The 22,393-nt window shown below is 37.2% G+C and overlaps 1 protein-coding gene across 2 annotated transcripts in view; it reads right to left on the reverse strand.

Moving 5' to 3' along the window:
• Window positions 1–22,393, reverse strand: part of NBAS (NBAS subunit of NRZ tethering complex) — a 332,635-nt gene that overhangs the window by 183,307 nt on the left and 126,935 nt on the right. For both annotated transcript variants that reach the window (XM_024747243.1, XM_024747242.1), the window contains 3 exons: window positions 12,770–12,955; window positions 11,258–11,431; window positions 4,761–4,894 (listed from right to left, as the gene is read on the reverse strand). In XM_024747243.1, the coding sequence (XP_024603011.1) occupies window positions 4,761–4,894; window positions 11,258–11,431; window positions 12,770–12,955 (494 nt within the window). The remainder of the gene's footprint in view (window positions 1–4,760; window positions 4,895–11,257; window positions 11,432–12,769; window positions 12,956–22,393) is intronic.

Consider the following 22,393-nt stretch of genomic DNA (forward strand, 5'->3'; position numbering starts at 1 on the left):
TAACTTCAATTACCATACTCATTCAGAAACAATATTTTTTAAATTATCATTTTGTAACTACAATAAACATTTGTCACTGATTTTCAGAATATAGCGTTCTTCCTCTGTGAACTGACATTCACAAACATAATGACTAAAGATTTTTTTCAGCCAGATGAAATGTGCTGCCTGGGTAAGATGTACAAAAATTTAATTTCCTAAATAGTGAAAAAATACACAGTTAACCATTTGGTAAATACCAACCATTTAACCACTAAAAATAAACGACTGATCACTGGGAGAACGTGAATTGACGAAGTTGGCACAAGGATGAAAGAGAACCAGAGGAAGTATTTTGAAGGCCTATATTTTAATACTAGGCTAATTTATAATTGCAAATTATTTAGAAAATTATAATTATGAAATACAATCATTAACAAATAAATGGAACAACAAAAGATTACCATGCTATTTTTTATGTTTACCAAAAAAAAAAAATCTGTTAGATCAGAAACCATTCATCTGAAGCCAAGAAAAGCTTTCAGCCACACACACACAAAAGAGGCACTTCTTAGCCTACACATTCTTTGGAAACAAATATACTCATCCTCTCATTATAATGTCTACATAAAAAATGTTCTTTTAATATCATCATTCAATTAATATCATGACTTTCTCTTCATGGTAGGCAAATTACTAGTTAAAAGTTAATAGATGAGCTCTAATTGATATTTATGCTTATTTGATCTCACTGAAGAACTAACTGAAGAACCAAGTCTAAAACATTTATTTTTAAAAATTGCACATGTCAGGTGGAAGTCACTGATTTTACCTAGATGATTCAAGGACAACCAAGGGGCATCAAGTGGGCAGAGGGACCATCAAATTACCCACCTAGACCCTATAAGGAAGAAACACCTCACCACTTCTGCTCTCTGAGGTGCTTGTTAAGAAGAGGATTCTGCATCTCTTGTCACCCTCTGGGAAGAGCAACTTGACTACTGATACTCTGACATCCACTGAGCTGAGGTTTTTAAATGATGAGTAATGACAGTTTGCTAAAAAATTGTTAATACAGAGGGGACCTTGAAGATGGCGGAAGAGGAAGACGCGGAGATCGCCTTCCTCCCCACGGATACACCACAAATACATCTACACGTGGAACAACTCCTACAGAACACCTACTGAAGGCTGGCAGAAGACCTCAGACCTCTCAAAAGGCAAGAAACTCCCCACGTACCTGGGTAGGGCAAAAGAAAAAAAGAAAAAACAGAGACAAAAGAATAAGGACGGCACCTGCACCAGTGGGAGGGAGCTGTGAAGGAGGAAAAGTTTCCACACACTAGGAAGCCCCTCCGCGGGCGGAGACTGCGGGAGGAGGAGGGGGGAGCTTCGGGACCGGGACCGGGACCGGGACCGCGGAGTGGTGCACAGCGACGGGTGCGGAGGTCAAAGCGATAAAAAATAAAGAATTGTTAATACAATCCACGTTACCAGCCCTTTGTTGCCTACTGAAGGCCCACGGTTCCCAGAGGTACACTTGCTACTCTTCACTAAGGATGGGAGGGAGCTTGCGGTCATATCTGTACAGGTTTGGTTAATAAATAGATGCTGTGATTATAACTTTTCCTACATGAAGACTCCCTAAACCTGGACTGAGGCAGGGAAGTATTAACCACTAAGTACAGTCTCCATTTAGCTTTACCAGTAACAAGGCTAACTGCTTTCCTTCTTGGGGGTCAGTACTTAGATCCTTAATGACAGGAGATGAATAATCAGGATCTACAAACCACAAACCACCCAACATTTCTGTAACATAATACACAGAATCTGAGATTACCTTACCCCCCCAAAATCAAAACTGAAGCAAGACTGACAATCTAGCTGCTCACATATAAGGCAATTTCCCAAGGACTCCTATAAAGAAAAGCCTTCAGCTTGTCACAAGGCATCCAATCAACTTTTAGCATCTTAGATATAAATTCATGGCCAAGAATCACTAGACATGGAGGAAAGGTCCTCACAGTAAAAACAGAGATGCAAACAAACAGAATATGAAAAATCAGAGATCACGCTGGGGCAAGGGTAATGCAAGGTGCACAAGTGAATTTATGCATCTGTGAAACAAGAGCAGGGTATTATTTTGTTTGAAAGTGAATGAGAAAAAGTTCTTGGAATTTAAATAAGAAAGCCAAAATAAATTTTAAATTCAAAATACGGATTAGAAGATAAAACTATAGAAATCTCCCAGATCATTTAACAAAAGATCAAAACATGGGAAAAAGAACAAAAAGAGCAGTAAATAAATTTAAAATGTGCAAAAAAAGAGAAAAAAGGACATGCAAATAAACTTATCAAGGAAACTTAACAGGAAAAAAATGTAAGAAAATTTCCCAACCGTTTGAAGGACATGAGTTTCCAGGTTGAGATACATGATTTAAATGAACAATGATAAATTCAGACTCAGAATAAAACACATCCTTATGATACTTCAGAACACTAGAAATGAAGGGAAGGTACTGAAGTATTCCAAAAAGGGGAGGAAAAAGCCATATAATAGCCTTGGACTTCTCAACAACAGTGGAAGGAGAAGACAAGAGTGATGCCTTCAAAACTCGCAAGGAAAAGGATCAGAAACCTAGAATTCCATACACAGCCAAGCCTTCCATCAAGTGTAAGGATACAATTATGATTTTTTTTGACATATGATAGTCTTAAAATAAACATGCCTCCATGCAATATTTGACAGGAAGCTATTCAAGATTATGTTCCATCAAAATAAGGGAATAAGTAAAGAAAGGAAAAGATAATAATCCCAGAAACGCAATATGCAACACAAGAGAGACGCAAACAAAAGTCCAAGGATGGATGCTGTACAGCAGAGTAGAGAACAATTCATGTCAAAGGAAGAGAAAAGACATTTCTAAGAAAGATGTTTCAAAAGTAAGAGGGAGAGAGAGAGAGACATAGAGTGAAAAGAGAAAGGACAGATTACTAGATATTTTTGACCTTGGAAAGGAATTTTACACTTCTGTCAGAAGAGTGAAGGAGGTAAATGGAAACAAAAAATGACAAAAAAGGAAATTATTCAATCCACGAAAAGCAAAAAGTTGCATAAAAAGGAAATATAATCATACCCAGCTCTGTGTAAACAGTATATACATAATCATAATGATAGAAATACCACTTCGACTACACTGAAAAAAATGGTTAAGAGAAGTAGGTATGGGGGAAGGGTAGGCTTCAATGAAAGGAAGTCAATAATCTAAAATTGTAAAAATCAATAAATGGCAACGTGAGCACAATATTTTAAAGGAGGCAGGCAAAGTCAAGAAGAAAAGCATGATCTATAATGAGTGCTTACTTTTAGAAGACAGGTATCAAAGGATGGGGAAGGAGAGCAACCAATAGTTTTTTACCAATTACAAGTCTTCCTGTACCCTGATTTTAACTAGTACATACATTATTTACTTTATGGTTAAAAATTAGAAGGGGATCATGTTCCCTTGGACTTCATGATTTTAGAATAGCACCTCCTCATCCCCACCAATTTGTTTTTCTCCATGGCACTGACTTTTCAAAGTGAAAAGACAATATGACCTGTAGAATATCTCACAGTCTGTATTTATCTGTTTCTTTTCTTCATGGTGTTATTTAACTTGTTCTCTTATTCCCTACATTGACTGTAAACTAGAAGTTTGGCTTAAAGGATTGATTAGATTCAGGGTAAGTAATTTTACTTCATACTGCTTCTCACCAGGAGGCACATATGGCTAGGCTGCCTGATTGTAAGTGATGCCATATTTGATAACTTGATCAAAGGTGACGGCAGTCAGACTTAGACTTTATAAAGGTCAATTTCCCCTTTGCAATTACAAAAAAAATAATATTTGCTAAAGGTAATACTTTGGTACCATGCGAATATCCCTTCCCCATCAATTTTTCACCTGATTTCAATTCTATTAATGACTACGTGAAACAATTATTTCACATTGGGTTGCAAAATCAAGTGACTTCTATCATTCATTTCACACACAAAAATAAAAATTGCCTTGGAAGGAAAAGAGAGGAGAAGAAGAAAACCAAAGCATGAGGAAGACTTCTTGTCTAAACAACTGATTTTGCAAATGAGGAAACTGATGACCATAGAAGTTATGTGACTCAGCTGTAGTCACAAAGGCTTAGAAACAGGCCCACCAATTTTTCGTTCAGTTTTCATGCTTTTCCATGTGCTGTTATTAACTTCCCCAGATATGAAATTTATAATATGTACTATGTGTTAAAAGAGTGATTAAAGGAATGATTGTTATGTGACTTGCAAAGAGAAAATATAATCTGATTTGCATACCACTAAATGAGGTATGTATATCCATACATTATTACTTAGAAGTTTTACTCTGGGCAAGGGCCAAGAACAAACAATTCATAGAAAAAATACAACTAGCCCATAAATAAGGAAAAAGCTTAATTAGAAACACAATTTAAAACAAAGAGATATCACCGTTTATCCACTTAAGAAAGTACTTTTTGTTGTGGTGGTAGTGATATCCTTGCTTGCTTTTTAATGGATAATTATCAAGGTTAACAAAATTATAGTGACGTCCTATATACTGCTAGAAAAACAAGTGTCTATCTCGAGACAACAGGTTTGCACGTGATCTCATTTTCTTCTTTATATTCCCAAAATTCTCTATAATGAACATTCAGAGAAGCAACATCTTCATTTTAACTGTTAGAGTAAAAAGACACAACCATAACAAAGGCACACTGTGGGTTCTTACCCATATCCTCTCTGTGGCAGACATTCTAATAAGTCATAGCAAAGAGCGAGCTGGTCATTTCGTTCACAGTTATAGATGCATTCTAGTGCTACTGCCATCAGTTGGTCCTGATCAGGAATGATTTTTTGCTGCAACTAGAGAAATAAAGCATGTTGTGCTAAATGTCAATAGATTTACATTCAATTTTGCCATATCTCAGTACCACTGTCAATAGAATATTAAATAGCGCAGTTAATCAGCCACAGAAACAAATCTTGGTTTTTCTTTAGCTTACAGACTTTTGGGGTCTTTAATTATTCTAAATGAAATTGCATTTTAATTACAGAATCAGCAAGAAAAGAAAATTTGTACCCATAAGCTATGCATCTGCTGAAAACAGATTCTTCGATTCATGACCCATTCAAGGTAAAGTAGATAGAAGAAACACAGTGAACTAAAAAGGCAATTCATTAAAAACAACATTTCTAACCCTAAAACCAAATTTCATGTGTTTCAATCACAAAAATATATAAAATTCCTTAACTAATATCCAGAGATGTTCAAACCTACTATTTTTCAGTGTGCATTATGTATTAGTCATTTAACACAACAGTACTGACATTCTATTCGAAAGAAGTTGCATTGCAATGAGGTAATATTCATATCCCAAAATACACTCCATATTTCTGATGCAGAAAAATGGCTATTGGGGGTCACTTTCCCATTGTAAACCACAGAGACCCATTCTTAAAGTATTTTCTGGGATATAAAAATAACAGATTTGTGCCTTGTTTTTCTCATCTATAAAATTGGAATATTAACATCTTCTTAATAGCACTGTTGTGAGGATTAAATAAATTAATACATGCAGAATGCTTATGATATCTTCCTGCTTCCTGTCTTTCCCTCCCTGAGACGCTGAAGTTTCACTTGAAAGTTAAATGTTCTAGAGTCCCTATTTGATCAGGTATGCTCAAAACCCTTTAGTAGACCTTCAACGTCAAAGGTAAAGAGCAAACTTTTTGCCTTCCACTCAGGCTCCTTCATGGCCTGGTGCCCACCCACTTTTCCAGTCCTATGAATCACTACCTCTCTGCTCAAAGTTTTAGTCCACTCAGGTTAAATAACTTCCCTTTATCTAAACATATCATTAGTTTGATTACGTCCCCTTGTCTTATTCTACTCCTACCTGGAATGTCTTCTCGAGGAACTTCTTAAAACCTTAGTCTCTAAAACCTCCCAAATAATCCAGTTTTATGTCCATTTGGCTGACTTCAATTGGACTTCCCCAGATTTCCAGAGTCTCTTGCTTATACCTGATAACTGCTGGTCCAATGAATAAATCTTCATACGACTCTCTACATGAATGCTTCTTCCTCTCTGTACTCCTCTGGCACCTTTCCGTTCTCTTCCTATGCCACTCAGCATATCCTTCTTAATACACTCTACTGTGTACGTGAATCGTAATGCTCACGTTCAGATACTTTTCACTGTTGTCCATTAGACTCTCTACAGATGTCCAACTTCATATAGTACGACACACTTCCTTTTATTCTCATTATTCCTGTACTAATATCTCAGTGGTCACTATTAAACCATCATTTGTCCCACCTCAAGCTAATAGAAGGGAGCCCATTTAGGACTTTCCAAGAAATCAATAAACCTTCCCCACCATGGGCTGCTAATTATCTCCCATATTGCATAGCAAGGTAAAATGTAACAAAGTCATAATTTCTTTCAAAGGGTCTTAAAATTATGCACTAGTAGACAACCAGAAAAAGAACAACAGATGTTAAGCTAGAATACCTGGGAAACCCCAGAGAAACAAGCAACAAATCAATGAAACAGTGAAAGAATCACTGAAAATTATCATATAAAAATCAATAACTTTCATATACACCAACAATAAAGTTAGAGAAAATGAGGGTAAATAAAACTCAATTTGTAATGTAAACAGAAAATTAAGTGGTTAGGAATAGATTTAACAAGAAATGTGCAAAACCTATATAAGGAAAAGTTTTAAACACCCCTGAAAGACACTAAGAAAGATATGAACAAATAGAATGATGTCCCCTATTCTTGAATAGGGTGACTGGACATTATACTAAAGTTCAGATAGAAAAAATATATATACAAGAATAACTTTTGAAAAACTGGGGGAAGAAAACACTACAGAGGAATACTACCCATACCAGACTATAAAATCTCTATAATTTAAAACAGTGTGGTACTTAGTATATGGACAAACAGACCAATAAAACAATAGAGAAACTCTAGAATTAGACTCAAAACAAATGGAAATTTTGTATATGACAAAGGTGGCATCTCAAATCACTCAGGTACAGATAAACTTTTTTAATAAATGGTGCTGCAACAACTAGGTAGCATAAGGGAAAACATAAAATAGATCTGTATCTCACACCCTGCAAAAGAACACACTCCAAATAGATTAGGGATCTAAACATAAAAATAAAGCCATACAAGTACTAGAAGAAAACATGAGTGATTTCTTCTTTAACCTTGTAATGGGAAAAGGTTTTCCACCATGTTTCAAAATACAGAAGCAATTTTTAAAAAATTGCTCAATTTGATTACACAAAAAATAAACTGTAAAAAATTCTGCATGACATAATACACCATAAACAAAGTCAAAAGACAACCTACCCACTGGGTGAAATATTCACAATAGAAACCACAGAAAAAGGACTAATTACACTAATATATATGAATTTCTAAAAGTTAAGGCACAAAGAAACAAAAATCAAAGTGAAAAATGGGGAAAAGGCAGGAATGGACAGTTCACAAAAATGACAATGCCTCTCAAGCATATGAGAAAATGTTCAAATTCACTCATATTTAGAGAAGTACAAATTAAAACAACACTGAAATGTAATTTTTCACCCATCACGGTGGCAAAATCTTTTAAATATGACAACAAATTGTGTCTGCAAAGTTGTGGAGAAACAGCCATGCTCATACATTGCTGGTGGAAATGTAAATTGGAACAACCCATCTGGAGAGAAATGTGGTAATACCAACACAACCCTGCCTTTAGAGCCTGGAATCCCCTTGCAGTAATATATCCTGAAGATATGCCAATAATACAAAATAAATATAAACAGGTTACTCGTTGTAGCACTGTTTGTAATTCTCAAATACTGGGAATAGCACAGAAAACTAGTGAGACTGGGTAACAGTTTTCAATTTTATATTTTAATTTATATAACCACACATGGCTAGTGGCTACCATACTGAACAGCACAGTCCTAGAGGCACTTTTCAATTTCCTAAGGAGTGTGGGCCCAAAGTAGGCCAACAGGAAATTGCAGCTGAGAGCTTACAGTGTTAAGGAGACTTCCCCATTTGTCCCCATTACTGGAATACAGTCTGGTATCTACAAGCAGAAGGGCCTAGTAAGTATTCAATACTTCTAATTTGGACCCCCAAAGGACCACACCCTAGGAATACGGGAGAATTGGAAATAGGACAGTCTTTTTGAAACCTGAAACAGCTCAATACCCGATCAGATTAAAGTGACCTTCACCGTAGGAGAATGGTGGGAACAGCAAAAACAAGAGTGGCATATTCCATATTCCCCCAAATTCTAATCTATTATACCTGGGTTGGGCCTAGAAAATTGTTTTCTTTTTAATCCATATAGTTCTGATGCACAAATGCTTTTAAAAAAAACAGTATAAAAGACAGAAAACGATACAAGAAGGTAGAATATTTTATTCCCAAGTCATCTCTATCCAGACTTGCCCAAGTTACTTCACAAGTTTCACTTCCCAAAGAGGGATTCAAGCAAAGAGCAACGGCTTAAAATCAGAAATGAGTGCTTAAAATCAGGATGTTATAAAAGAGAGGAAGAGTTTGAAACACATGAGATAGTTGAAAAGACAAATATGTATTATTGTTCCCATTATTCGCTCGCCTCTTTCTAGTAGACGATTGTGCTTCCCTGCCCCATTAACACCAGGTGTGGCCACAGAGCCTTCAGCCTGTGAAATGTGAGAGGGAGTAATCTGAGGCACTGGGAGCTAAGCTTTAAGAGCCACTGTGTGGTTCTTTGTTCTTTTTCCTGTGCCACAAGTTAGAAAAGGGGACTGTTCTTTCAGCCTGAGTCCTGGAATGAACAGGACATAGAACACAGCAGAAGCCCAACCACAGCCTACACGACACTTGTGAGAAATGAACGTTTGCTATTGTCAACTACTAAGATTGCAAGGTCATTTGTTAATGCAGCATACCTTAACCTAAGCTGTTGGATACAGAAATCACGGCTCCCTTTATAGCACTAAAAATACCTTGTGCATGATTCATGGCAGATCCAAGGTAAATTCTTTTTGCGAACAGTCAAGGAAAATAAAATAAAAACAATGCTCCAAGGACAATCCTAGCACAGCAAATAAATGTAATCAAGTGATCTAAAGCATCATAATGAAACCCAGAGTTAATCATTCACTCCTTCATTTGCCCTGCCCAAATGCACTGAGCACTTGCTCTCTACAAGGCACTGCACTAGTCCCTGGCAGCACAGAGACACCGGAGACAGAGCGGACAGACCCAGGAAACAAAGAGAGGGAGAGGCAAACTTGAACAAGCAATGACAGCACAGTGAGATATGCATTATTCTAGAGGCAGCTACAAGGCCCACCCTAGCACAGATAAGTCCCCAGAGGTTTCACAGCAGAGGGAGTCTTGGACAGCAGGATCCTGAAGGGTAGGCAGGTATTTGTTAAATGATGGAAAGGGGTCTGATTATCACAAGGAAAGGAAATAGCCTCACAGAACACAAAAAGGCATGAAAGAACCTGATAGGGTCAAGAGGTGAAAAGTTAGTGTGGGTAAACCAGTGCATTCATGAAGGGAAATGAGGCTGAAGAGGTAGACTAGAAGCAGACCGCAAAGAACCTTCCACGCCAACATTTACCCTGCAGGCAATGGTAGGCCACCAGAGATTTTCTGTAGACCATGACATGATCAAATTTGTGCTGCGGAAAGATAACATCGATAGAAACAGAGAGGGTGGATTGGAAAGGAAGAGCCCAGCAACACCATTATTCTCTGCTTTGATGTTGACATATTTCAAGAAAGGCAAATGGCTATATATTTTATTCAAAAGGCACATGACAAACTACCGAGTAAAAACAACAAAAAGCTGACTACATACAAAGGATTTACAAGACTCTGTAAGGAAGAAGGATCACAAACAAGATTACTCGAAGAATTTAAAGTCACTTCTTTCTTCCTCATAAAACATTCATATTGAACCCATCCTACTTCTCACATAGCATTCTGCTGTCACAAGCAGCCCGCCCTCGGCTCATAGTAAACCATCCCAAATTTAAAACCAGAATACTAAGAGGAAACTGCTTATGAGAAGATGGAAAACTTTAATTAGCCAATGCACAGAGATATTTCTGACAGACAGCCCTTCCAGAAACCAAAAAATGTGTGAGATTAACTAAGCAATGCTTTCCTTTTCAGCTTGATTATAATGGTCTATGACCATATACCTTAGAGGACATCAAATTGCTAACAAAGGCTAGTACAAGGAGTACTTTCAATTAGAATTTAGGATTAGAAGGGGCCTTCAATGCTTCTGCTTGAATCCCAACCTAATGCTTTAACTCTCACTACAAAGTCAGTGCCTCGAGTGACTACGCCACTCTGCGTGAGTCCCCTCCAATGGAAAGGGAGCCACTATCCCTTGAAACAGTATATTTGATTTATGGTTAAATTAAGAGGTTATTTACATTTCAAAAGTAACCTGCACTTAACAAAACGATTTATCACCAGTAAATCTGAACAACTATTTGATTTCTATAAAAAAGATAGATAGATAGATAGATGATAGAAGATAGACAGATAGATAGGTCAGTCTTCAGCAAATATAAGAGTTATTAAGAATAATTATAAGATCTCCTTATGGGATCCTAAAAATTTTAACAAATATTTTGAAGGTCCTCCAGGGTAGAAGTCTTTTCTTCTTCTTCTACTGGTGTTACAGTAAAGCATAATGGTTAAGAACACAGCTGGGAAACTAGAAAACCTATGTTTGAACCCAAGGTTCCACTCCTTACTGTGACCCCGGGCAATTGCCTAAGCACTCTGTATCACGATTTTCTTTTCCTGTAACAGTAATATAATCAAAATATCTACATCATAGGATTGTTACCAGGATTAAATGAGGTAACACTTGTAAAGTGCCTACCTGTAGCAAGAATTCAGTACCTTTCAATTATTAGTCTTTTGGGTATTGCCAGTTTCCACAAGGTAGTAAAGAGTCAACAAACTTTGGAGTAAATCAATCAAGGTAAACATAATCTTAAAAACTTCCAAAAAGTTTTTGGACTAAACTGCTAAAACATTTTTAAAGAATGAAATGATAACTACTTCTTCTGTTTAAAGAGAAATTACTTGCAAAGCCTAGTATTAAAAAATTTGTAAACAGAACCTAATTCTGTAGGGGAAAAAGTACAGAGGTTTTTTAAGATGTTAAAGTTTCTACTTACATCAGGCTTGGAATGCTGAAATATCTTCAGGGGAAATTTTAAGTCTCCTTTAGCTAAAGTTACTAAATATTCCTTTAATAGCTCATTAGCCACACCAGGAGACTGTTTCTCACAACGATGAAGAAAGGGAACCATCCACTGGTAGGCACTTGTCACATAATTGTCCTCAGAACACTGAAAATGTAATTCACCAAAACAAACACACGTTAAATTAAATACCTGATAATAACAGACAAGTTAAAGCTCAAGGATAATCAGACTCGTGTGAAACAATGAAAGCCCAACACTTTCTAAAACATCCTCCAATTCACGCCTCACAAGGAGACTGAGAGGCAGCAGGAGAATCACCTTCTGCCTGGGGTTGGTAGAGCCAACAGCAGCAAGAGCGCTGTGATCCATCTCTTTAGTACCATGACCACCCTAGTACCATGGTACCCGGTACTAGGTCATGGCAGCCTAAGCCCAGCTCTGTAAGACAAACACACTGCTGCTACTATTACTCCTACTGCTGCTCAGTCTTGAGGTCTTCCAGAGCAAAGAGAGATTCTACCTCAAAAGTGTATGTATGTGTATGTGTAAAAAGAGTTAGCGGGTGGGGGTGGGGGGTGGGATAGGCCGACAGAAAATGTGAAAGGGAAAAGAACAGAGAGAGATATGCATAAAGAAGCTCTAGAAAGGAGTCACTTGAGAAATCCCAGATTCTCTTCCACCCTTTTCCTCTTCTTCTGTTTGTTTTACCCCTTCACATCTACCTTCACGAAACTCCAAATGACACACATAATCTTACTCATTATCCCTGAAATTATACAATCCTTTCTCGTCTTTATCCTAGGAGATACACCTGAATCTCTTAAGAGACATCTTGCATGTAACACAACTCAATTTTCACTGGGTGGATCACAGGGAAAAGAAATTAGTAAGAGAAAAGGAAGGTGGGGACAGAGGGAAAGAGAAAAGGGGGATTGATAAGAGAAAAAAAGATGGTGAGAGGCATGAGAAAGAGAGGGAAAGTGGGCTCAGCAGAAATCGGTTCCTAACTTTGGAGACTGTACTTCCCCCCACCCCGAGTGACCCCCCCCCCAAAAAAAATCTACGAATGGCCGGGCAAATTCTCCTTCACATACAAACCCTGAAGCCAAGATGTTTTCTTCATACAACCACCCAGCCAATCATCTGAATATACAAGTAGTTGGGAATTTTAACAAAGTGAGGATTAGAAACATGATTACGAGAATGACAGCTAATTTAAATATGCCTCTCTAGAAGGGGGAAAGAAAGTCATGTACAGATAACTATGGATGAAGGGCAAAGAAGGTACAAAACCAGCCAAAGTGGTTCTGGATGCCTTCAGTAATTTATTCATAAAACTTGATTTTTTTTTTTAAGTCAAGAAACCTTCCTTTATTGACTAAGTTCTCTGGTTTGAAGGACATTACATCTTTGGCTTTGAGACACATATTAATCAAAGTACATATAGAATAGTTAAAAAGAAAGTTTTAAAATAAAACCTACACTATTCATCAGTAATCTTAGTTTTTCAATGTCTTTCATCTGCTGGAGTTCTTTCAAGGTTAGGGTTAAATCACACCCTGCTTCATAAACCAATGCTTCCAGAGTAACCAAATTATCACAGAGAACCAGCAAACCAGGAATATTCCGCTCCATTCCAAGTCGAATAAGTGACAATGCACAGTCAACCTAAAATGGAAAGGCAACAGTAAGTCTCTGAGTATTATATCTTTCTTTTCCATATATTCTAAAGTAAAAGCCTCTAGTATAGAATCTAGCAATAATCCTTATAATCATTTTATATAAAACTGCATTACTACATACTTTTTTATTCAGTACAAAAACATCAGACTTCTTTATGAAATATATTAGCACCAAACTGTCCCAAAAGAATCAAATAATCACCAAGAAATACTGAAAATAAAAATAAAAGAAAGACAACCATCTTCAATTTGTAGAGCATTACAGTTTACTGAGCTGTTTACATATATTTGTCTATTTAATTCTCAGAACATTAACAAGCAGGAAAAAAATAAAAATAAAAGAACATAGCTAGGTAGTGATAATGTCAAATTAACCTATTTTCACTATACCACTCTGCCCCAAAAAGAATGCTTGGCTTCCATAGTCCTGTACAGTACCTCTCCTTCCACAAGTCCTCCCTATAGATGACATTCAATAAACTCTTGCTGAACGATTAACTGATTAATTCAACCTTCTCTGTCCCAATTCAACTATTTAGACCTCCCTTACAACAAAACAAAGAATAATCTTTCTGCAGATGCTCAATACACAGCAATTTCACTCCCATCACTTGATCAGGTTTATAAAATGGACATATTCCGATTGACAGCAAAATCATCTAACGTAGCCTTAACCCCCAGTGCCTTATACTTCTCCTTACTTGCTCCCTTACTCCTAGAAAAGCAATTATTTATTGAGAACCTACTATGAACTGAACACCATTCTAAGTGTCAGGAATACAAAACTGAATAAGATGAGGTCTCTTCCTTCAAAGATGTCTCCATCTTGTAGGGAAACACAATCTGGTAAATTAACGATTGAAGTGGAGTGAGGGTGCCTGGGATCTCAAAGAAGAGGGCAAGCAGCCCAACCTGAGAGTCACGAAGTCTCCCAGAGGGGAGAACACTTAAAATGGGTTTTAAAGCATCAGTGGATATTAGTAAGTAAAGAAAGAAGAAGCGCAGGAGAACAGCATGGAAGGCAGAGATGCATGAATGTTAGGAAGTACGATTAGTTCCATAAACTGAAAAGAAGGTATGAAGTGAAGCGATGAAAAACAAGGCTAGAGTAGCAGAGAAGGGCCAGATAAAAAAGAACATCGTCTGCTGAGCTAAGGAATTTGCAGTTTACCCCGAAATGCAAATCTAAAGGATTTTCGGCTGAGGCGTGTCATAACAGACTTACACTTTGGAAAGAATACTCAGTATTTACTGAATGAATGACAAATGAAACATGAATGGACTGGAAATGGACTGAGCTGAAAGTAAGCAGACTAGTTAGGAGAACTGCAATTACTAATACCGGAAGACTCTCTACTAGTGACAAGAATAGCCCCCTGGGGGGACAGCAATATTTAAGGGACAAGCCAAAGACTCTGAGCCACACTGCGGAGAGGAACATGAACGACAAAGACAATGAAGAAAGTGAAATGACATCACAGAAGCCTAAGGAGAAGAGATTGCAGGGAAAAGGAAGCAGTAGTGTCAAAGGACAATGTTGTTAAACACCAAATGAAGGCGATCTGACATTAAAAGGCGAGCAGGGAGCCTTACTGATGGAGTTTCCATGGAGTGGCAGGAGTAGCCAGACACCAGGGAAATGAGGAGTAAACAAACACTGAGGAAGTGATTGCAAAGGGCAGAGTGGCTACCTCTGAGCTGAGCTGCAATGGAAAGAAGACAGATAAAACGGAAGCTAGGGAGAAAATGGCTCTAATTTATATATATATATATATATATATATATATAAGTCTCTGAGTATATACATATGTGTATATATGTGTGTATATATATATACACTCCTATTTCATGTATATACATGTGTGTGTATATATATATACACTCCTATTTCATGTATATATATGTACGTGTGTGTGTGTGTATATATATATATCCCAGTAATCCCAGAACTGAGAAAAATCAAGTCATTTTATATATATATATATATATATATATATATATATATATATATATATATATAAGTCTCTGAGTATATACATATGTGTATATATGTGTGTATATATATATACACTCCTATTTCATGTATATATATGTACATGTGTGTGTGTGTGTATATATATATATGAAATAGGAGTGATTTGAACTTTTTATGTCCAAAAAAAGGCAGGGGGGTAATAGACCAGAGGTTAAAGATACAGGAGAGAGAGAAAAAATGACTGCTAGAACAATCCTGAGCAGGGGGCGGTGTGGAATCCAGGGTACGGGTAAAGAAAGAAGTTCAGGAGAATGCAAGAGAGACCTCTTCCTGTGGGAAAACTGGAAAGAGTAGGGCAAATGGAAGTGATTTCTCAACTTTCACCATGAAATACAAAGCAAAATCACTGCTGAGAATGATGAAGGAAGCGTTGGTGCGAGGAAAGGAGGAAACAGGGAGAGGAAACAGTCACGCAGCACAAAGAAAAAATGCCAAGTGATATCACAGACCCATCCAAAGCCCTTCCAGGACTCAGAGATTAACAGGTGAAGAGGTGAAAAAGGAAGAACTGCATGTTCAGTTGAAAAGAGTGGCGCAAATAAAAATAAGGGAGGAAACTACAGGTAGATAAGGCATGAGGCAAAAGGGAAGGGATCCGGCAATACCTCAACAAAAGGACAATTAATGTCGGAAAAGCCACATCTACCTGTATACCAAGTTCTTAAAAACTCAGAAAATCTCAGAAAGTATGAAGAAACTCGATATGTAAAGCACAACTTTGTGCAACAGTCTGAACACATAGTACATTAGCAACTTGTAACACACTCAACCAATTTTGCGATCCAGATCTGCGTTTCTAATATCAACTTTGACGTTGTTGCTTACCAAAATAACCACTGAAGTAAAAATGTTTGAAAATCAAATTACTGACACCTCAAAGTAGGTTCTGTTAACAACTTACAGAATTATACCACATACCCCAAGCCCCCAATAGATAAATTTCACCACTACATGTACACATTTTCCTAAACCAACAAACAAGATTTCCAAAAGCCATTTATAGGCGCTAAGGAAGAAGTAGCACTACATCAGTTTAACCTGTAAAAATGAAAAAGGTAAAACTATGCCAGATACCACTTTGATTATAGCATAAGCCACATGAAACGTCAATACATAAAATGAAGCTAAAGAACAATACCCCTATTATAAGTGTTTTTAAATAAATCAAAGAGATGAAAGAGTATACAGCCAACTAAATAAAGCATCCCCAAATCACTTTCCTTTCTTTATAATTATTCATTTTTTTAACTTCTTATTTTATATTGGGGTACAGCTGATTAACAATTTTGTAATAGTTTCAGGTGCACAGCAAATCTTTATTCTTGATTACTAAAACAGAAATCAAGATGTCTAGAAATTATAATTAGACTTAAAAAAATCATTTCAGAAAGTGCTAACTTTGTTTTTAACAGACTTTCTTTTTTAGAGCAGTTTTAGGTTGACAGCAAAAATGAGCAGAAAGTACAGAGATTCCCCACATCACCCCGGTCCCCACACATGCACAGCCTCCCCCGTTACCAACATCCCCCAGCAGGGTAGCACCTTTGTTACAATCAGTGAACCTATACTGACACACCATTATCACTCAGTGTTCACAGTTTACATTAGGGTTCACTCTTGGTGTTCACTTTCTGTGTGTTTGGACCAAAGTAGACTGACAGGTATCCATCATTATGGTATCATACAGAGTATTTTCACTGCCTTAAAAATTCTCTGTGTTCCATCTGTTCATCTCTCTACCACCAACCCCTGGCAGTCACTCATCTTTTTACCGTTTCCATCATTTTTCTTCTTCCAGAATGTCACATGATGGGAATCAAACAGTATACAGCCTTCTCAGACTAGTTCCGTTAACTTAGTAATATGCATTTAAGGTTCCTCCGCACCTTTTCAAGGTTTTATTGCTCATTTCTTTTCTGGAGTTCAGTAATATTCCATTGTGTGGATGTACCACTGTTTATTAATCCATTTGCCCACTGAAAGACATCTTGATTCATCAATTGTAACTAACATACCACTCAAATGCAAGATGTTAATAATAGGGATAACTAGTGGGTAGGGCAGAAAGTGAGAGGAATATATGGGAACTTTGTACTTTCTACTCAATTTTTCTATAAACCTAAAGCTCCTCTAAAAAATAAAGTATTAATAAAACAAAGAAAGAAAGAAATGTAAAAAATGATAATTTATTTTACATTCCAGTATAGGCCTTTTTCTTTTTGTTAGTGCTATTTTTTAAAAACCTGAATATATATTTTGTAACCCAAATATCAGTCATTAAACACTAAAACTGGTATTGGCAGAAAATGAAACACATAGATCAATAAAGCAGAATTAAAAGTCTAAAAATAAACCCACATATATATGGACAACTAATTTCTGGCAAAGGAGCAAAGAACACACAATGGTGAGAGGACAGTCTCTCCAATAAATGGTGTTGGAAAAACTGGACAGCTACATGCAAAAGAATGAAACTAGACCACTATTTCACATCATACACGAAAATCAATTCCAAGCGGATTAAAGACTTGAGTAAGACCTAAAACTCTAAGACTCCTAGAAGAAAACATAGGCAGTACACTCTTTGACATCATTCTAGCAATACCTTTCTGGATCTGTCTCCTCAGGCAAGGGAAACAAAAGCAAAAATAAACAAGTGGGACTATATCAAACTAACAAGCCTCTGCGCAACAAAGGGAACCATCGACAAAATGAAAATACAACCTACCAAATGGAAGAGGATATTTGAAAATCATGTATCTGATAAAGGGTTAATTTCCAAAATATATAAAGAACTCAAACAGATCAACAACACAAAAAACAAATGCCCAATTAAAATATAAGCAGAGAAACACAAAACACCCCGAATAGCCAAAGCAATCTTGAGAAAGAAAAACAGAGCTGGAATAAGCAGGCTCCCGGACTTCAGACTATACTACAAAGCTACAGTAATCAAGACAGTATGGCAGTGGCACAAAAACAGAATTATAGATCAATGGAACAGAATAGAAAGTCCAGAGATAGATCCACACACATATGGTCACCTTATTTTTGATAAAGGAGGCAAGAATATACAATGGAGAAAATAGAAATCCTATACAGCTTCAGAGTTGTTGTCAGTGAGGAATTTCAGAAATGCATTTTGCTTTTTTCATACGTTCTATGGTCATAAAACAATTCCTAGGGGCTTATGGGCTCCCATTTGCTGATTCCAATTGCACACATTCCAATGTGTGAGGCAACATAGCTATTCTGGATTTTTTTCAGAGCAGGGGATGCAAAGTTTTCTAAAGAGCCAGACAGTGAATATTTTAGACTTATGAGCCCTGTCACACTTGTTCAACTCTGCCACTGTAACAGAAAATCAACACAGGCCATACTTAAATGAATGGGTGTGGCTGTGTTACAGTAAAACTGTACTAACAAAAGGAAGCACTGACAAACCTTGCTTTTGATTATGATTGAGGTGGTGTTTTTTCTTTGTGCTATGCTGACTACCCAGGTTCCGTTGAGTAAAGTGATTTCTGAACTGCTCCCACTTATTTTTCCTTCTTAAGAATCAGATAAGGACAGGAGGATCTCAAATATTATTGGGCAGTAGGTTATCTTTTTATCACTTACTTTCACGCTTGAGTAACCTGAAGCTACTGTGGTAAAGGTACTCCTAGATTCTAAGCATGTACCTCTGTCTTCAAAGCTCATGTTCTTTCCTTCGGGCATGTGAAAATTTTTTGGAGGCTTCTACAATCTGTCTTTTTGCTCTTGGAGTTTCTGCAACTGCAGATAACCTATCTGATGGTCCCTTGCTACATTCTGGCCTTAGGTCAACTCATTTCTATGAAGAAGTTAACAAGTGATATCATTTGGTGATACACATGTGAGTATGTCCTCTTATTAAAAGGAGACTCCCAAAACTGAAATGTCTTGAACAGACAGAGAAGCACGTTTCTAATTATATACTGAATATACCATGTTAAAAAGTTAGACTAGATTTTAGGAAAAGGCTACCTATCTAATCACACTTTGTATGTCTTCTTTATCTACTCACAAGGCAAAGTTTGAAAATATCATTCTTCTCTTTTCTCTCTGTCATATTTGAGTTCCTGGAACTGGCAAAACGTAACCATGAGTGCCTGAGGCAGCTTCCTCCCAATGTGCCCTGCGTGTTCTGCCACTGTCTCCACTGCCTTTGGAAACTGGAGGTGACTGAAGAATCTTACTGACTCTTTGCATGACTCTGGCATAAGAAAAAGTGCACATTCCTCTGTCTACCCCTAGCTGAGCTTATGAACAGGGACTCTGGATCCAGTCTACCTGGGTTCAAATCCTAACACCCTTACATGCTAGGTCTGTGACCTTGAATGACTTTTTCTTTTTTCAACATTTTCACGCCTCAGTGTGAGTATATATGACGGGAACAGGAAAGCACTAATCTCCTAGGGTGACAAGGATTAAAGGAAATCACATATGTAAAGTACCTATAACAGTGCATGACAGGATGTGAGCACCGCATGGAATATTAGTTGCTATCATAATCATTATCATCAACACCTCTTTTCAAAACTTCTCCATAAATGCTTTCGCCTGTTATTTGTCAGATTATCTGTCCTTTCCTTAGTCTTCTACCAACATTTCTCTTTGTATCTTTATTATAGAACTTAAAAAAGTTATGTTTAATAGTATATGACTTGAATGCTTGCCACTCCCATAAAATTCAGTGTCTTAGGACAGAAGTCATAATGCTCTCTTCCTCATCTCTTTTATCACAGGGCCTTAGAATGATGTTTTCTCATATACTGTACATCAGCTAAGTGTGAAATAAATAAGAATGCAGGAACCCTCTTGCACTGTTGGTGGGAATGTAAATTGATAGAGCCACTATGGAGAACAGTATGGAGGTTCCTTAAAAAGCTAAAAATAGAATTACCATATGACCCAGCAATCCCACTACTGGGCATATACCCAGAGAAAAACATAATTCAGAAAGACACATGCACCCCAATGTTCACTGCAGCAATATTTACAATAGCCAGGTCACAGAAGCGACCTAAATGCCCGTCAACAGATAAATGGATAAAGATGTGGTACATATATACAATGGAATATTACTCAGCCATAAAAAGGAATGAAATCAGGTCATTTGTAGAGACGTGGATGGATTTAGAGACTGTCATACAGAATGAAGTAAGTCAGAAAGAGAGAAACAAATATCATATATTAACGCATATATATGGAACCTAGAAAAATGGTACAGATGAACCGGTCTGCAGGGCAGAAATAGAGACACAGATGTAGAGAACAAACGTATGGACACCAAGCAGGGGGAAGTGGCGGAGGAGGTGGGGGTGGGATGAATTGGGAGACTGGGGTTGACATATATACACTAATATGTATAAAATAGATAAGTAGTAAGAACCTGCTGTATAAAAAAAAATGAAATTCAAAAATTCAAAAAATAAAAAATACAGGCAGAGGAGCTGAATAGACATTTTTCCAAAGAAGACATACAAAGGGCCAACAGGCATATGAAAAGATGTCCAATATCACTAATAATTAGGAAAATGCAAATCAAAACCACAATGAGATATCACCTCATGCTCGTTACAATGGCTACTACCAAAAAGGCAAGAAATAACAAGTGTTATATCTAGAAGTTCAGCTAAAAACCACGAAGTGCTCAGACAAAACTGATCCAAACAGAACCCCTTCTCTTGTTAGCCAGAGACAATAGTAAACTACATGTGTTTGTAAACTCCTGTAAATCAAAGATGCCACTGATCTTAAGAGATGTCTGCTACACAGTATACAACCTACATGTGCCTGTACAAACTACCAAAAATGTACCTCTGTGACTCACTTAAGAGCTTTCTTCATCACTTATTTACAGGTGAGTTTCTCCTGAATCAGCGAAGTAATAAATAATGCCTTTGCTTAACGTGACCGATATGAACTGGTCATTTCCAGATGTGTGATACTGGTCTCAGACTACAGTTCTCAATGGGAGCAGAACTGTCCACCAGGAGGCGCTCCGAAAATCTGAGGAAGCATTTCTGTCTTTCCCAAGTATTAGTGGAACTTACTAACATTCAAGGGTGGAAGCCAGGGATGACAGACATTCCACAGTGTGCAAGGCAGTCCCACACAAACCACCTTGTCCTAATCCCTGCCTACCTTCAAATACCCTGAAAAAAATATTTACCATGAGTTGTTCACATCCCAGACAGCAATTTGTAGTGTTTAATTCAATACACCTCAATCTGTCTGCAATGTCAGCTATCTTGTTCAAAGTGACTTCTCACTGACTTTAGTCACTTTTTTAGTGTACTCATGGCCACGCGTTTACATATTTTATTTATCCCATATACCACAGTGAAGTCATTATATTAATTTTTTGGAAATTATTTCTGTAAATACAGTATGCCCATGATTTTCCCATCAGGATAATAAGGAAGTATTACAAAATATTTGCTACAGAAAAAATACAATGGGTCTGAGAATTGAGATCCACTCTTTTGGATTAATTTATCTGCCTTTCAGTCATTAAGATTTGTGTAATTGTCCATTTTTATATGGACTCTATAAGAAATACTATGCAGAGACCTGTATTTTGTCTGGCTCTGCTACTATGTGTCCCTGAGCAAGCTGTTCACTTTCTTTTCTGTGGACCTTAGTTTGTCTATCTATAACATAGAGAATTAGACTGGATCCCCTCCAGAGATTCTTTTCATTCTGGTATCTTAGAATTCTAAACATTTTCAAATGTCCTTAGCCATCTTCAAAAACCTGAAAAGTCAATTATAAATATTCTTGGCCATCCTCTGAAAAGTTTGATCTATAATATTCCCATCAGCTACAGCAAATAATTTGTCAATTCTATGAATACTAAAAATAGAAATTAGATTAAGCAGAAATTCAAGAAGGCTATCAAATGCAGACACAGGGCTGTGCCAGATACACTAGGCAGAAATTTAAACAAGGGGGTTTATTCCTTCCTGCAGTACAGCTGTCCATCAGACTTTCTGAAATCACCCTTCCTGACAAATGAAAAGCTGATTGTAGGACAGGAAGCCCAAAGCCAAAACTGCAGGTAGAATGAAAAAGACACCCACTGGCTGGACCCTGAATGAGATTTCAGACAAGATAAGGCGTGGTATAGCCATAGACCTGAATGAGATTTCAAAGGCCATTCTGCCATTCTTTGCCCCGAATTGCCAACTTCTGTTCTCTAGGATGAAGACAACTTTTGCTTACATTTGCGGAGAACTCAATTGGAAGAATTTTTAATGTTCTCTCCTGTATATTTTATTTTTTATTACTGACTCCAGTGTAAGAACTCACCCCCTGAAAAAACCAAAGTACAGAAAAGGTAGGTAGCACGTCCAGAGTCAC

This window comes from Neophocaena asiaeorientalis, unplaced genomic scaffold, assembly GCF_003031525.2.
Source record: "Neophocaena asiaeorientalis asiaeorientalis breed wild unplaced genomic scaffold, Neophocaena_asiaeorientalis_V1.1 scaffold398, whole genome shotgun sequence".
In the NCBI taxonomy this organism is placed as follows: Eukaryota; Metazoa; Chordata; class Mammalia; order Artiodactyla; family Phocoenidae; genus Neophocaena; species Neophocaena asiaeorientalis.